The sequence below is a fragment of the Callospermophilus lateralis genome, chromosome 7 (assembly GCF_048772815.1).
Source record: "Callospermophilus lateralis isolate mCalLat2 chromosome 7, mCalLat2.hap1, whole genome shotgun sequence".
NCBI lineage: Eukaryota > Metazoa > Chordata > Mammalia > Rodentia > Sciuridae > Callospermophilus > Callospermophilus lateralis.
In genome coordinates this window covers 80,783,226-80,800,873 of record NC_135311.1, presented here as the reverse complement: position 1 = coordinate 80,800,873, position 17,648 = coordinate 80,783,226, and the positions used below count along the sequence as shown (strand labels likewise).

General features: G+C 39.0%; 1 protein-coding gene across 1 annotated transcript in view; it reads left to right on the top strand.

Moving 5' to 3' along the window:
• The window catches only part of Gipc2 (GIPC PDZ domain containing family member 2), an 84,228-nt gene that overhangs the window by 55,856 nt on the left and 10,724 nt on the right, over window positions 1–17,648 (top strand). The window contains exon 4 of the mRNA XM_076862259.1: window positions 15,092–15,198. Coding sequence (XP_076718374.1) covers window positions 15,092–15,198 — 107 coding nt within the window. The remainder of the gene's footprint in view (window positions 1–15,091; window positions 15,199–17,648) is intronic.

Here is a 17,648-nt window from a genome sequence, read left to right as displayed (position 1 = left end):
CTTGGGAATAGGAACAGAATGAGCACAGGTGCAGAGGTATGGAACAGTGTCATATATTTGGGGATATCATGGATGCCTGTGTTTTTGGAATAGCTTATAGGTAGTGCTGTCATAAGAGATGAAGCTCAAGTGTCAGTAGGGACCAAATTATCAAGGACATTCTATATGAATATAAAGAGTGGGTAATGGAGAACACATAAAGGGTTTAGGGGAGTGACATGATGAGCACTGGATTTTAGAAGGATATTTTGGAGACTGTCAGAGGAGTGGTTTATGAGGTCAGGTGATCATAGAGATCATTTTTTTGTTAGTTGGGAGAGAGATGAAATCCTGAATTAAGGCAGCACCAGCAGATATGGAGAAGAGAAATGGTTCTGAGTAATTGAAAATAGTGTGCTAGAGTAATTTGTGCACATCTCTTCTCAATCCGTCCTTCAGGGGCATCAGATGGGTGGCTTGAAATGAGTTATGGTAGGGTATTTACACTACAGGAATAGGTAAGTGTTGCATGGTAGGGACTCTTTTTAGACCTGAAAGTGGATTGTTAAATGTTTACCTGCATACTACTGAGTATTAAGAAGGCTGAATCAGTAATCTTTGGAGGTAGAGGTAAAGGAAGGAAAGATGGCAAATGATGACCCACAGATTTGTTGCTTGGGTGAGGGGCGGAGTGTAGTGCCTTTCTTTGTGATGAGGAAAGCTGTAAAAAATTTGGGTAAGGAGATAGATTATAAGTATAGTATTGGGATCTAATGAGTTTGTAATCTGTGGTTCATTTTGGGTAGAAACTTATGAGATAAAAGGTTGGGAATTAAGGTCTAGAAAATGGGGTTAATGAGTGATTCTCCTACATTGGTAGTGGAAGCCATGCAAATAGATGCAGTCCCTGAGAGTGCTATGAGAAAAAGATGGAAACCAGAACTGTGGGGGATACCTGCACTAAAGGGCTAGGAAGAGGAGGAGCTGGCCTAGTGAGGAATGGCCCCACATGGAAGATGCAGCATATAAAACAAACCACTTGTCTCAAAAGCAGATGCTCCGTCGTAGCTTTCCAAAGTTGGCTTTGGGGCTCTGAGGGAGAATGAAAGGTCATTTAAAAAGATACCTTTAGCATCTCTTGTGTTGGTCAGAGTTTAAATCACTGTTTTTCAGCTAGTGCATCTCAACCAGTGTGTTTAGAGTGCAAAGTGGAAGAGTTGAAAATAACATAGTGCTTTGTACTAAGTGAGGGTAAATATTATTTTTCACATGTATGTGTGTTTCAGTTTCACCGTATATGTTTGTGTTTATGGAATTCAATATAAGGCATATATTTCTTACTATGATACAGCCAAACAAAAGACAAAAAACTGGTTTAAATGACTTCCCTATTGAAAATTTGTTGCTTAGTGGAAATCTTTCCCATACCTAGCATGGTTTCTCCTGGTCAGCTGCATTCTGATCCAGATTTTCCTTTTTCCAGCCCATGAGATGATGGCAGCCTTCCCAGTTCTTATCAAGTATCAGCTGGAATGTTTCTAGTGATATTTTTGAGGGCATGGCTCACTTCCTTTCTCCTTTTGCTGATGAAAGGAATACGTCTTCACAATGAGCTCAACCCTGCAATTCACCCTGTGAACCTAGATTTTCCCAAGGCTATGTGAATCCACTCTTCCATGTAAATGACCCAAAGACCAGACTAGTCCAACTGGTTCATTTTCATATGAGACCTCTTAATTGCAGCATAAGAACTATTAAACCTATGAAATTTTGATTTTGTTTTCCTTAAATGAGTTTTGAGTCCATTTATCCTGGAGAATTTGCCTGATTTGTAATTGTTTTCCTTTTTGGAAGGAGGTCTGTGAAAGGAGGCCTGGAACATTTCTGTTTTCAAAATCGGCAAGGGAACTGAAAGAAAACACTTACCTCCTAAGACATTTGTTTTGAGGTTAGATTTTGCAGCGGAACTGTGATGCCTTCTTTTAGAGCCTTCATTTCTGTGCTGTGTATCCATCAGATTAGGATGTTAAGTATGTGAAGTGCGTTTCAGTCCTTTGAGTCATTCGCAGCTGGAAGTGTTGGACTTCATCTTCCCAGTTCAACTTAACTGATGTACTTGTTTCAAAAGCTGAGCTTACTTGTCATTAGAAAATAAACTTTAGATTTTAAGTTTTACACAACATTTTAGGCAGATATTTTAAACATTTTAAAAATACTTTTTACTATTTATGTTATTTCTAGCAAAAAAAAAATTCAACCAACAATTACTTTTGCTTTTCATATATTCTGACTTCTACAAAATATATTGGAGAATGTGAAACAAGTGACAAAAGACAGAAAATGCAGTGGTTAAGCCTGCAAGCTCTGTCAGGTCAAGGCTGTGTGATAATTTGACATTGAATAAGTAAGCAGTACACTCTGTTTCTTGGTTTCCTCACACAAAAAGTGAAAATGATAATAGTATTAACAATTTGAGGATTTAACAACAGTGAGGATTGAGTTATTACACAAGATAAAATCATAGAATAGTCCTTGGCAATAGTAAGTCTTCAATTAAAAAAAGTAAATTGTTGGTGCATGCTTGGGAGGCTGAGCAGGAGGATCACAAGTTCAAAGTCAGCCATAGAACTTAGTGAGGCCCTAAGCAACTTAGTGAGACTCTGACTCTTCATAAAATATTAAAAAAGGCTTAGGATATGGCTCATTGGTCCTGGGTTCACTCCCTGGTACCAAAAAAAAAAAAAAAAAAAAAAAATTAAACTATTATTATCACAAGTTGAGCACCCCAAATCCAAAAATCTTAAACTTTTTGATTACTGGCCTGATGCCATAAATGGAAAAACTACCATGACCTTGTGTGATAGGTTGCCATCAAAAGTGTGCTAAAAATATTATATAAAATTACCTTCAGGCTGTGCATATAAGGGTCCCATGCACCAAATATCTCATTTTATATATATATGCAAATATTCCAGAATCTGAAAAAAATCTGAATCTGAAACACTTCTGGTCCCAAGCATTTCAAATAAGGGATACTCAACCTGTGCCAACACGGTGAAGGTGTAGCCTTTTCTTTAAGACCTGATTTGAGAAACAGGAGAAACCCACATGAACGATTAGCCAACCCAATGAGTTGACGATTAGCAAGTATTTGTTGAAAACTCTGACACTGTTTCAGATTCAGGAAGATAGCTGAAAATATCCCGTCTCAAATCACATAATGAAGTATATCAGGATATCACAATAGTGGCTGCCATTTACTTTTCCAAGTAGGAAAAATAATTCTAAGTAGGAAACCATTAAGCCTCACAGCCAACTATAAATGAAAGCAGTTTGCTGCAGGTTTTAGGTGATGAGCGAAGGAGGTAGGCTTCCCAGCCACTGGGCCAGCCTCTGGGGCCAGCTCTCTGACAGCTGTTATGGATGAGCCAATGTGTTGCTGTCCTCAAGGGGCTTACAGTTTACATAAAGAGACAGATACATTAGGAATGTATAATTTTGTTCATAGTAATGGCTACTGTTTATTGCATGTTTTTTAGAAACAATGATGTGATATATGAAGAATAGATTCTGACCCAAGCTGCCTGGGTTTGATTGCTTTCTCTGCTGCTTTTATTAGCTAGGTGATCTTAGATATTAGTTAACCTTTCTATGCCTATTTACTTGTACGTGAATTATTATGAGGATTAAATGAATTACTACATGTAAGGTTCTTAGAACATTGCTGGGTACATAGTGGCACATAAATATAAACCACTGCTATTAAGACTACCGCTATTGTGGCCCCATTTAATCCTCATGCTCTTCCAACGAAGGGTTTCCAGACAAGTCAGCTGGAGCTTGGGTGGTTAACTAACTTGCTAAGGTCACCCAGAGGGGACTGGAAGTACAGGGATAGAACTCCAAACCTGTTTGTTTCAAGCTTAAGTTCTTAGCATTTTGTATTACTGTCTCTTCAGAATATAGTGCAGACCATGATATTTGCTGTAAAGCAGATTTAAACAAAGTGCAGTTCATATGAGAACTTTTTATCCATTATGGAGAGGGAGTCTAAGTCTTAGAGAGTGGTGGAGTGGACAGAGGCTAAAAAGGAGCTTCCACAAAGAGAGAGCCAGGGGAAAGATGGTTTATGACAGTCCTGCCAGCATCAAGGACCAGTCTCCCATTCATAACAGGATGGCTTCTAGAATGGTAAAGGGATATTAGAGCTTTAAGAGCTGATCTGAAATTTTGGGGTCAGCCTTTGAGTGGACACTCTGACTTGGTTGTAGAGCTTCAGGGTAGACTTTGTGATGGACTTGAGTGCAACATCAGCCCTCTGGATCCTTAGAGGGAGAATAACTTCCCAAACAAAACCAAGATTAAAATTCCTACCAAACTTACAGCATGGGGGTTCAGGGTCATGTACAATGTGACACTTTTTATGTCTAGAATTGGAGAGTTAAATTTAAAATCCCGTAAAGAAATTTAAATGGTTGTTCAGAGAGGAGAAAGATATGAAAAGGCTGGACTCTGAGAAAGATTCCTGGAGAAAATTGCACTTGAATTTGGCCTTAGAGGATATGATGGAAATTACATACAAGGAAGGTTTCCTGGACAGCGAAGAGCCTAGCTGTGGCAAAGCAGCCTACAAAATCATACTAGGGCCATGTTAAAAGAAGTGCTTTGAAAGCTAGGTGGGGAACACAAGGTTGTTTTAGAGAGGATAGGGAATCATTTAGACATTAGAATTGAAGAATGATGTATGAAATATGTTTTGGGGAATTAAGCCTGGAAGACCAATGGGGCTATATTTGGCTAGAGGATAAACCATGTAAGATGCTGTCATGACAGTCTAGGAGGAAATGATAAGGGCGGGGGCCATGGGCAGCAGTGGGGATTCCAAGGGCAGAAAGAAGCCAGGGTAGAGTAGGAATAAAAGCTGGATTGATAACCCTTAGATGAAGAGGACAGGAGAGAAAGTTCAGGAGCAAATGTCATTTCCAAGATTTCTATTCTGGGAGCCTGGGATAACGATGATGCTATAATTGGAAATGAGGCAGTTGGGATATAGAGAAGGTTTTGGGACAGTGAGGGAGAGAGGTTCAAGGTCTGGATGCATTGTGTGGCACTCTTAGATACTGGTCAAGTTTAAAGTGCTTACAATGACAGATTTGGGGGTGGAAGAACATGTCCCTTAATCATCTATTTATTTAGTAGAGTCTATTCTCGTTTTCTCATACCCAGCTAGAAATTGGTTTGGAGTTTGCTTTGGAGATCCCTTGGGAGAAGATGAATGAGGAGCCAGGTTCCCTCTTGTGGGATATGGCAGATGTGTTGGATGAATCCTGATTGTAACTGACAAATGCATTTTCAGTGTAAGACCAGCTGGATACCTGAGTATGGACTCTTTCTATTTTTATTCTCATCTAAAAATACTTCATTAAACACATTATAATCTGAAAAAAGTAAAATTATTATGACCTATAGTACTAAAATCTTGTAAACTGTATTTTCCAAGACATTTTTTTCCTAAGTGATGACTATGATTGATTTCTTGGGACTACAATGCATTTTAGGGAGCATTTGGAACTAATAACAACCATGAGTAGAAAGAAGCTACTGATTTTCAACTACTTTTAAAATTAGTAATTAAAATGGAGTGTGGGATAAAGGGTAAACAATGATGCTAAATACAAGTGGCTTCTTTAATATGACTGAATCATATGAGTATAATGTGACTTATTGAAAAATAGCAATTATGACAATAATGAATATTTCTTCAGAGACTATTTTTATTGTGGGAATTTTCATATAGTTATAGGAAAAAAGATTTAAGAGATGATGCTCAAAATTGTAGCCAGAGTATGTTCTGAAAAACTTAAGTAGAGAAGCAATTCCTTTCATGTATTGAAAAATGTTTGTGATATATTAAGTAAAAAGATTGTAGAACAAGGTACAGTAATATTCCATTTTTGTAAAAACTATCTTTAATGTAGAAGAAAAACAATTTTTCCCTGTATTTCTATCAAAATGTTCACTGGTTATCCTTTAAGTGGTAAGTGTATGGGATGACTTTATTTAGGGTTTTTTGGAGTTTTAAAAATTTTAAATATCAAATGAACATTTTAACTTTTATAACCAGAAAATGGTTATTTTCAAAAAGAAGGTTAGCATTCTAGGAAATGGGAGAAACTTTGCCATTCTGTAAAATAGTGTTTTTATGGTTTTTCAACTCTATCACTGAACAGTTTTCTTTAATATTATTGCAAATGGTTCCATGTTACAAGTGTGGTAGAATATTACATCCTATCAACTCTTCAAATTGTCAGGATCTGTTTTGGTAACTGCTTAACTTTTAAAAGTCTAGGGGGAAAATATATGCAATAAACCAGTCATAAAGACAAAACAATAATTTTTGTTTCTTAAATTCTCATATAAAATTTTGTTGGAGACTAAAATGAGTAAAAGAGTAAAAATAAATTATTTTAGCTGTTACTCTTTTAAGAAGAGCGATTCTTTATTTTCCTCAAATTGGAGTCCAGGGGTTTGTGATCTATTTTTGTAACATATTCCTCTCTGGATTAGAGCTACCAACATTCTCCCCAGAAATACACACTAACTTTTGCTTGCAATTTTAGGGAGTTATAAAAATGGGGTTGGCATTTTCTCATATGATGCACTTTAACTCAAGAACAAGATGATTTCAGGCACAGTTTTCCCACTTTTGATACTTGCCAGGCACTGCTCAGTCTCATCAAGGGAATGCTTCAGAGCCAACTTTGTGTCCTTGTGGGTTCACTCTTGTGTTGATGGCTCTTTTTATCCAACAGACAACAAGTAACATCCTCCTGCTGGTGGAACAGTACTTGCCTACTTTTTCTTACTTTTTATCTGTCCCAGCACAACTTCTAGTTATTTTTAAAAAGCCTATTCTAGAGAAGTCAGAAATATCGGAGAGAGGAAGGACACATGGAAAAAGGAAATGTATGGTTCAATTTTAAGTCCTAGGACACAAGCTAGATTTTGTCAGCTATTCAGAGAGGAAGATACGTATTTTGGTGGTGGATATAGGGAAAGGAGCATGTGAACTTTATATGGACCATGCTATTGGTGGGTGTCCACGCATTGGAAAGTCTTTTTAGATGGATTGCTTCACTACTTGGACATACTTCTGTATCTGCAAGGTGTCTTTCAGTTGAAGACAATGGAAAACCCTGCCAAAACTGGCTTAAGCAGGAAGGGGAATTATAAGTCAACAGTCCTTGAGTGGTGCTGGCATCAGCAAGGCTCCTTGGAGAGCCCACATGATGGGATCAGGATCCTGTGTCTTGCCCATTCTCTCTGCCCTGCTGCTTGATGTTTCAGCTCCATCATTCAGGTCGGCACCCTGCTGTGTCCCAGGATGGCTGTCAGCAGTTGCTGGGACCATATGCTTCTTTATGCAAGCAGAGCAGGAAAGGGGGTGTCCTTGTTTTTTATCATTTCTAGTAAAAGACCAGAGAGATTCATGCTGCCCACCTCTGGGACAGTCACTGTGATGAAGGGGTCTACTGACATGGCCCATTCATGTGACCCATCCCAGAAACTGGGAGCAGTCAGTTTCCCCTGAACCACAATAATCTTTAAATGACCACTGGGTACTGAGAAGATGAGCAATTAGTATCTAGTTCTGATGACAGTTCATAATTTTTAAGAATACAAAATCAAGTGGCGACTCGGGTTAGACCTGCCTGGCCTTGTATTCCAGCTCTGCCCACTTACCTGTTGAAATCATTCCACTTTTCTAAGCCTTGTTTTCCTTTATTATAAAATTAGGATAATAACAATACCTATCTTGTATTAGTGTTATAAGGATTAAATGAAAGAACATATAAAGATTTATCTGTTGCCTGGGCTATATTAAATACTTAGTTAAGCTATTACTTTATATTGACTTTCCCCAATGATTTACATTGGTATTCCTAGGTGAATTATAGTGTGTGTGTATTTATTCCTTTGAAATAAAGTTGTAACTTTGAACTACCTTTTTACAGCCTTGGCCCATGAGTACTGTCCTTCATGCTCAAGTCCTTTGATCTGGTGCCATGCACACCAAGCTTCTCATATATCCGGTGGGAAGGAAATTTTAATGAGTCATTTCCAGGAAGGCCAGACAACTAGTGAACTGAGACTCTTCCAGATGGGAGGGACTCTGAAATTCTCCACTCCTTGCTTTGGTAGTCTAGGACCTTGCTGAACCTGTGGCCTACAACACTTGATTCTCTGTTCCTTTTCCTACCTGCTGTTCTTGCCCTTGGTAGTTGAGTCTTCGTTTGGACATTACTTTTTCCAGGAAGTCTCAGGCTCATGAGGAAGAAGCATGGGAGTCCGCCTGACCCTCTGATACCTATGGATTTACATGGTTAAGAGTATGAACTTTAGAATCAGAGGACCTGGGTTAACATCCCAGCTCTTCTGTTTACAAGTTATGCGAACTTGAAGTGTGAGTCCCTTTTCTGTAAAACGATACACATTTACAGCTTTGTTTAAGCACCCGTGTATGGAATAATGCTTTCAGTGCTGTGTAAAATCACTCCTATACCTATGGATTAAACTGATGTGATGACATCTGCTCCTTGTCAATTTGGTTAGGGTGAATCGTTCTCTGAGATTTAGATTAGCACTGAGAACCCTGAAAAAAGCAAGCAATTCTGAGCTTGCAAAGCTTGAGAATCCTTGGTGTATACCTGCTGTAAAGTCCTCCCTGAGTTGCCATCTGGCCACCTTTTAATGTTTCTCTTGGTGCTATGTAAGTCGAGATGGAAACTATGGAAATCAATTGTTGAATTTGGTGAGGTAACTGAATTCACCCTACATGGGTGGTCAGGGGAGTGGACTATGTGTTTCCTTTTCCGGGTTGGAGTGGAGATATGTCTGGTCACTTGCCCATGGGTCTTATAAAACTAATGAGGGACAAAGAGAATGCAGGGTCCTGGGATTTCACTCTATTATCAGGTTCTTAAGTGACCCTTTTTCTTCTCTCTGTCTATAAGTCCTTCCACCAATGAGATGGACAGTGGAGGTCTCCACTGTGGAATGTCCCATGGGGGGGTCAGGCTTAAACTTGTCCACTTTGGGGAATCTGTGAAACAGTAGGAGAATCAGTTATTGTTTCTATCCTGCTCTAAAAGGAAGGGAGCAGTCATAGTCAAGAGCAGTCATAGAAGCAAGAAAAAAAGTTAAATACAAAAGAGACTTTGCTCCTAATATTTGAAGTGACAACTTGAACATTTGGAAAGGGATCTTTTTGCATGTTTCTTGTTTTCAGAGAGAGAACCAATGTAAACAGTGTTGTTATGGAGGGAGTGGAAGAGCAGATCTCTCTCTCCCCAGACTGAAACTCATCCAGCATTCTGTTAACATGAGCTGGCTGCTGGGCTGAGCACCTTTTATGCATCAGTCCCTTGAGTGCTTAAACAAAGCTGTATGTAGAGGGTGTTTTATAGATAAGGACTTACTCCTCAAGTTCACATAACTTATAAATGAAGGAACTAGGCATTAACTCAGGTATTCTGATTATGAATTTCATGCTCTTAACCACTACTCTGTGGACAATACTATAGATTTGGCCAGAATCTATAATTTTGTTATATAATAATTTTGCTACATAATCTGTAAATTTTCTCCTAGGGCAAACCATGATATAACAGCCATCAGAATGCAATTGGGAACATCACTCGGGGCATTGCAGTACCACAGTTGAAAACACTGTGAAGGTAGAGATGATCAGACCTCAGTCTTAAAGTCCTTGCAAGATGTCTTAAAAGGGTCAGATAATGTTTTTGAAAAGTCGGAAAAATAAGGGGGTGGGTCTCTACTTTCAGCTGAAATCTAATGAAAAATAGTAGAACAAGTTTTATCACAATTTTGACCTGCAGGTGATTCATTTGCTTCTGTTACCAAAATGCCACTAATTTTTCTTTTCCTTTTTCTTTTCATGCATGACATTTATAGCTATTTCTAAATCTTCCCAAGGGTTTCACATGTGCTTGGGAGTCTAATCCTGTTAGGCATCCCTGTTGACCTCTGTATCATAAGTATTCCATTCTCTGCTTTGGGCATTTTGGGGTCATCTTTCTCTCTTTCCCTCTGTGGTGCTGTGGATTGAACTGGGACCTTGTGCATGCTAGCCAAGCACTCTGTCTCTGAGCTACATCCCTAGTCCCTGGGCCATCTCTTGTTCACTGAGCAACAAGAGATGTTGGATACAGCATTTGTGCCCACCTCCTGTTAAAGTTGTGTTCACTGTCCCTGCTCTGCCAGTAATGCTTCATACTCCAGGCCAACTAGGGCCCTCATACTGTGCAGAAGTGGGGAGAATGCCCAGCCTCCCCCATGTGTCACCCTTTGTCATTGAGAATCTAAGCCATGTTGCATGCACTTTTCCTGAAATAGTGCTTTTGACTTCTGTCTGTACTTTCTTCTTCTCTAAGATATAGGTACAGTTTTTTTTGGGGGTGGGGTGGGGACTAGATACAGATATATTACTGCCTTCTCCATTTTCTCACCCCTACTGCCTGAGCTTTGCTATATAGCAGAGACTGGGAGTTTGTATGTCTATTAAAAATGTCATAAAGCATGATACATGTACATATAAATTTTTTAATTTGAAGCATAGAAATATACATTTTTTTACCACTCTTGATGGAGAAGACTTTTTCTTGGAGTAAAGAACACAAATTAGAGATCTATGAAGTCTTTCTTATATAATCACAATGTTAATGCATATCTGTGAGCTCCTTTCATTTTTAAAAACCAGATATGTGAAATGATGGATGTTTAAAGATATTTTTTTACTAATCTCTTAGAATCATCTTGCCCACACCTTTTTTTTTTTTTTTTTTTTTTTTTTAAATAAGTCTTATGGAGTCATTCCAAAGCAGTCAACCTAGTTTTTGGAGCAATAATAACTCCTCATTTCACACTCATTTCATCAGCTCATGCATTTTTAAATTAAATCAGAATAAAAGATACAATTGCCACAAGAAAACGTGGGGACAAATATAACTGCTTCTTGGTGACATGTAGTTCAACTGTGGGAGCAGCCAGGTATCCACAAGCTGGGAGTGTTCCTGTACCTTCAGTGACCCATGACTGGCAGGAACCCTATGTTTGCTGGTGGAGTGGGGAGCACCAATGAATCTGCAGGCTGGTTATTTGTATCTGCGGTGTAAACCACATCCCCTCTTAGGTCAGCCCTGTGAAAGGCATTATTCAGACCCATTCACATGAAGTAGCTGATTTAGGGTGGGGCTTTGCTAGTCAGACAAGCTTAAGCAGGCCAGCATTCCCTAAAGTAGAGCAGACAATTAACATTCAGAATTTTAAAAACATTCCCAGAACACAAAACCTGTTTTTTTTTTTTTTCCTTGAGGGTGAACAAGAGAATCCTTCTGTTTTCATGTATAAACAGGTCGACTTATGTACCTGAACCACAGGATCATGGAGAAAACTGGCCGCTCTTTCCTTGGAGGTGAAAACTGTCCTTCTGGAGCCCAAAGCAAACCAGAATTTAAAATTTAGCTTTTGCTTTGGTGCCCCCAAGTGGTTAGTGTGAGCATGCTGCTTTCAAGAGGAAGATGGTTTAGTAAATACATAATGATTAAAAATATCTGGGATGAATAGACAGAATGCAGAATTTTTAGGGTAGTGATATTTCTGTTCGAAGCTACAATGGTGGATGTATGTCATTATACATATGTCCAAATCTATAGAATATACAATACCAAGAGTGAACCCTAATGTGAGCTATGATCTCTGGGTGAAAATGGTGTACCAGCTGGGTGTGGTGGTACATACCTGTAATCCCAGAGACCCTGTCTTAGAATTAAAAAGGGCTAGGGATATAGCTCAGTGGTAAAGTGCCCCTGGGTTTAATTCAATTCCCACTACAAAAAAATAAAAAATATACAGACGCACACACAAGCGTGCGCGCGCGCACACACACTCACACACACACACACACACACACACCCCAGTATAGATTCATCCATGGTAACAATGTGCTGCTGTGGTGGGGATTGCTGATGATGGAGGAGGCTGTGTGTGTGTGAGGGGGTAGGGGTATATGGGAAATTTGTATTCTTTATGCTCAATTTTACTGTGAACATAAAACTGCTCTAAATATAGTTTATTACTTTAAAAAAATCTTGTATTTTACATGCATTTTTCCTTCTGGGTACTGGTAAGTGCTGGGAGCCATCAGCCAAGTAGGTATGACAATTTCCTTGCCAGCTTACTCCCATGCTGTCTAGTGGAAGGACTTCTGAAAGGTGACCTTGCTCAAGGACCAGGGCGGATCCGTGTTTAGGGTGTCCCTGGTTTAGCATAATAGGAGATTAGGGTGTTCCCCCTTTAGAATAGGGCGGTTTAGCATAATAGGAGATTAGGGTGTTCCCCCTTTAGAATAGGGTGGTTTAGCATAACAGGAGATTAGGGTGTTCCCCCTTTAGAATAGGGTGTATCCTGCTGCCTGAGGTCCTCTTGAGTTCTTAGGGTCAGACAGTATATTTTGGGGACAGAAGCCCAGTGGAGTGGATTTGGGCAGAGAACGTGGATTCCCCCAGAACGTGTTTGTAGACGGCCGGTGTGAGTTCGGGAATAAAGAATTGCTGTTTGAATCTACAAGCTGTGTGGTGGCTCGTGATTGGTGCCCAGCCAGAGACTGCGGCAGGTAAGAGCAAGTAAGAGCAAGAAAAGGTAGAGACATTGTCTAGGGAGGCCAGCTGAGTTCTTAAGTGGGAAGCCCTGTAGTCCTGTGTCTGAGTCCTTAGTTTTATAAATATCAGAAACCTTATTTTTTCCCCCAATGAATTCAGAGTTGTTCAATTTTCCAGGAATCATCATGCTCACAAAATTTACAAGAAACACTTTGATAAAAAGTCATAATGCCAATGTATTGCCTTACAATTAGAAATATATATGTAGCAGTTGACCAAAGCATGTGTTATCTGAGTAGTTTATTTTATACCTTGTAGGAATTTTTTTGGAAAGACAACTATACTGAATAGGTTGTTTAGTGAAATCACAGTGGGCTGGTGTGTATGTGTATGCCCGTGTGCTGTTTGTTTAATGGTTAGTGCTGTTATGTTGAAACTATCTTCATCACTTTAGGGATGTATGTGACTGGGGGTGGGAACACTTAAGTCACTGGGTGGTACAGAATCCTGGAAGGTGCTAATGACAGACCAAACCAGTCTTTTTCTTTGGATGCTCTTGGTCGAGCATCTGGGAATCCTTTCTTCCCTCAGGGCATAAGATGAGTGGCAAGGCAACTGCTGGAGGCTTGTTGATAAAGCTTTAGTTAGAGAACCTGTTTGATCTCCAGGACTAGCATTTGGGTGTTAACCAAAACTTTTTAGCCACCATTTACAGTTTTTTTTTTTGCTTAGGGGAAGCTGTTCTACTTATTGTGTGCTCATTTTTTTATATTTTCATTCTCAGAGGAAAACTTATGTTTTGGTGACTCTATCCCCAAATGCAATGTAAAATTAATACGCAAAATCTTTAATCACCTTGGGATATATTCCCGATACCAATGCAGTACTTGACTAAAAGTGGGGCTTATTCTAGTTTCCAAATTTGTAAGAATGCCTTTGTGCAGGCACTTGAGGTCTGGATCTTGGGAGTTTTGCATGGACCTTGTTACCTGCTTGCACTTATCAGCTGTTCCTGTGAGTCTCTGGAGCTCAGTCTCCAGCTCTGGGTGCAGCATCCTTTCCATACTTCTTCCTCACCCCAGGGGACATGGGAAATATCTGCAGAGGCTATAAACTGGTGGCCTGTGTTTGAAATTTGATTTCTTATTTTTGCCAATACATTATTTTAAAATGTTTAACTTAATTACCCAATCTGAAAAATCAGAAAATTCATGAAAAACTCTTGAGTATCCAGTTTCTCTGCAGAACAATAAATCTGGCTTAGCAGGGCCTACATTTCCACAGGGCAGAAAGTGTTGGAGTGCTCTAGATATGGCACACTTCTTCCAATCATCCTCACTCCCTACCTTTTCCTTTCACTAGTGTATGTTGCTGTTTGGGATTGGGGATGGGTGGGTGACTTGGTGCATTACATAGACAAAAAGAAAACACAAAACAAACATAAGGAAAAGGGCAACTTCTCATGGACTGCTGCTCCCTGTTCTGGTCCCTGCTGTCTGTGGGGAATTTCTCCCTTGGAACTGCTCCCAGCCTACTTTTCTTTAGACTCTCTCTCTATATGAATTATCTTTAAATTTATCCTTGTGTTGGCTGGAGTGAGGTTGATTAAAGCATGATGACTTTGGAATTACAAGACCTGGTTTTGAATCCCAGCTACAACTTACTGAGTTCAGTTTCCTCATTTTTAAAATGAGGGTGATAGTATTCCTGAGAGGGTGGTATGAATATTAAATAGGATTGTGTACATAATGCATCAAGTGGAGGTTTGGTACACAAATAATAGTGCCTTTGTCTCTCTCTTCTGTTAAGACATGGTTCTTTCCCATCTTCACGACCTGGATGAAGTCCAGTGCTGCTTTTTGGCTACTTACAGCTCTTTGCTCTTATAACAAAGCCAACTGTTCTAACTTTGTTTTCCTTAGAACTTCCAATCTTTCTTTCTTTCTTTTCCTTTCTCTCTCTCTCTCTTTTTGGTACTGGTGATTGAACACAGGGGTGTTTAATCACTAAACTACATCCCTATCCCTTTTTATTTTTTATTTTGAGACAGGTACTTGTTAAGTTGCTTAGGGCCTCACTAAAGTGCTAATGCTGGCTTTGAACTTTTGTTCCTCCTGTCTCAGGCTCCTGAGTTGCTGACATTATAGGCATGTGCCACTGTGCCTGCCTTCCAACCTTTCTTATCGGTACACTTCACATATTCCCTCTTTTTGTAGGTACAAAAAGAATAATGAGAATAATGAATGACAGATGAATTGATTTTTTTTTTTTTTTAGGTAATTCTGTAAGAAGGCATACCTTTTGTTAAATCTCTACAATAACTTTTGTGATGGAAACTATGTTGGCTTTTGCGGCAATCTGTTGGAATTCTTTCTGAATATAAATGTACACACACACACATAAAACTTTCTCCCTTCATTATATGTTTATAGAGATAGAACCAAGATCAAAAGCTGGAAAGTCATCAGCAGACAAAATTGGAACTGCAAGAGGAACCCTTCGTCTGAGATCTAAAGGTCCTGCTACCATGGAAGAAATGGTATGTTCTGTTCATTTGATTCCCGTTTTGCTTGGAAATGTATAGATACCTTGTACTTAGGTCCTGGGGGAATGAAAGGTTTGATCTGGAGGTAAATGGCAACCGACAGACCTGGTAGAGTCAAAAGCATTTTGAAAATGAGATTTGAGGAGGCATGTGAACAAAACCCACACAGTAACACCTGGTCATTTTGAGCCTTTACGTTTTCATTGCTGAGCATACTGCCTGGTGTGTTGCCAAAGGCCATTACTGTTTCTTGAACAAGTGAACAAGCCTGAGTGGAAGAAATACATTGAAGAGAATGGAAGAACAGTGGGAAGGAACTGGCAGTGGGCAGTGAGGAGAAGGCCAGCCCTGCTTTCTGCTGGAGGCTGTGAGGGAAAATGAGCAGAGTTGAAGCAGCTTGAAAAGGAAACAGGGAGAGCAGGATGTCCCTTCTCATAGTTAACATAGTAAATATTTGTTAAGCACCTGCTATGTATTAGGTGCTAGGATGAAAAAGAATTCTTAAAATCTGTCGGAGGAGGTAGGAAAGATTTATTTAAAATGAAACATCCAAAAAATCCATCCCTGTTTGCATAGCCTGCTTAATTAAATAGGCCAATTAAAAATAGCTGATAATGAGAGGAAAAAGCGGTTTTGGGGCTAATATTAAATTTGATACAAATGACTTGTAATCTAGTTTCAAGGATTGAAGTATTTAAAGGATTTATAGGATTTGAAACAAATCATCCCCTTACAACCTGACACAAATTCTGAACACTGAGTGGTATTCTATTTGCATTCCTCATACTTTATTCATTTGTTGGGTCTGCACAGTCCAGGTGCTGGTGATATAAAGATGGATAAAGGCCTTGCTTCTCCTCTAAGGGAGAGTGGCATGACAAGGAGCCATTATGAACCAGCTGAACAGGGCTTTGCACAAGGTACACAGTGTCACAAAGAAGGGGCTGGCCAGTAGCTGTCAGGTCTGGGGAAAGAAAGGACATCAGCAGGTTTTCTTCCAGAACAAAATGATTAAGTTCATGCAAGATGGGGAGAAGAATATCTTAGACATGACACAATGATGGGCTTGGAGAGCTGGTAAGCTGTCCCTGAGATAGAAGTGTGGGTACTGGAAGTACCTGGTGGGGAATGAGGGTGATGAGGCTGGCGGAATTGGCTGGAGTCTGGATGCAAGAGGACTTATGAGAACTGGAGAGCAATGCAATCAGTTTTGTGTTAGAGAAAAATCTCTTGGTTAGAGGGGATGGATTGTTAAGCAGGATGGATTTGAGAGAGTGATGGGAAGGTCGGGTAAAAGGAAGCTTCTGTGCATAGGAAAAGATGAGGAATAGACTCAGGCAAACAGTGTGACTGGACAAGAAGTTATAGATCAAGAGCTATGCAGGAGTTAGAGTGGCAAACTCTTGTGTGTGCCCAAGTCCTGGTACTTGTTATGGCAACTTACAGTGTGGCTGAGTAGATAGATACAAACGTTAATGCCTAAGTTATTTTTTGTAGCCTGATGCTTTACACAGATAATTCAAAATAATACACTATAATGAAGGCATTAGCAATATATTAGGTCTGTTACTATTTTTAAGGTTAGTGCTTGTAAATAAAAATGTATGGGGCCTGGGTTGTAGCTCAGTGTTAGAGTGCTTACCTAACATATACAGCCAGAAGGAAAAAAAAAAAAAAAGTAAAGCATTGTACTGTTGATCTCCTTAAGGAGATAAACATAAATTTTTATTTGCTATATAATACATGACTTTAATAAATTTTGAAAATACAAAGCAACAAATATTTATAACAATATTGAAAATAATGTGAAATTTTGAAAATCTGACTAATGATGAAATCTACATTTGGACCTGTAGTTGAGTATTAAATGTCTTTGGGCCATTTCTTTTCAGGTGTGAAGAAAACCAAGAATAGTCTGAACATATAATAAATAAGACTTACCAAATATTTTAAAAGAATATTAAAAATAATCATGCTTTTTACTGAAAATTTTAACAGTTTTAGGAAGAACAAAATTGGTGTCATTAGTACATAAAACACAAACTATGTTAAGAATATTATCTCATAAGTATTTCATTCTTATAAAATTTTCTTTTTTGGTGTTTTTATAATATATATGATATATTAATATGGTAATACGTGTATGTAATTAATAAAAATATGCAAAATACAGTTAAATAAAAAGTAAGTAAAAAGAGTGGAAGTTTAGAAGCATTTTACTGTTGGGATGAGCCATCAAGAGTCTGGAGACCCTGGTTTAGACAATAAAGATCAAAGTCCTTTTAGTAACACACAGGACCCTTTAAGGTCAAGTCACATGGGGCTTCTCACAGTTCCTTTGGTATGCAAAGCCTCCAACCTCATGTAGACTCTGCATATCTTTTGCCTTCTGCTTCAAGTGCCCCTCTTCTTGTCCACTTGGACAACATAATTCTGAAGTCACC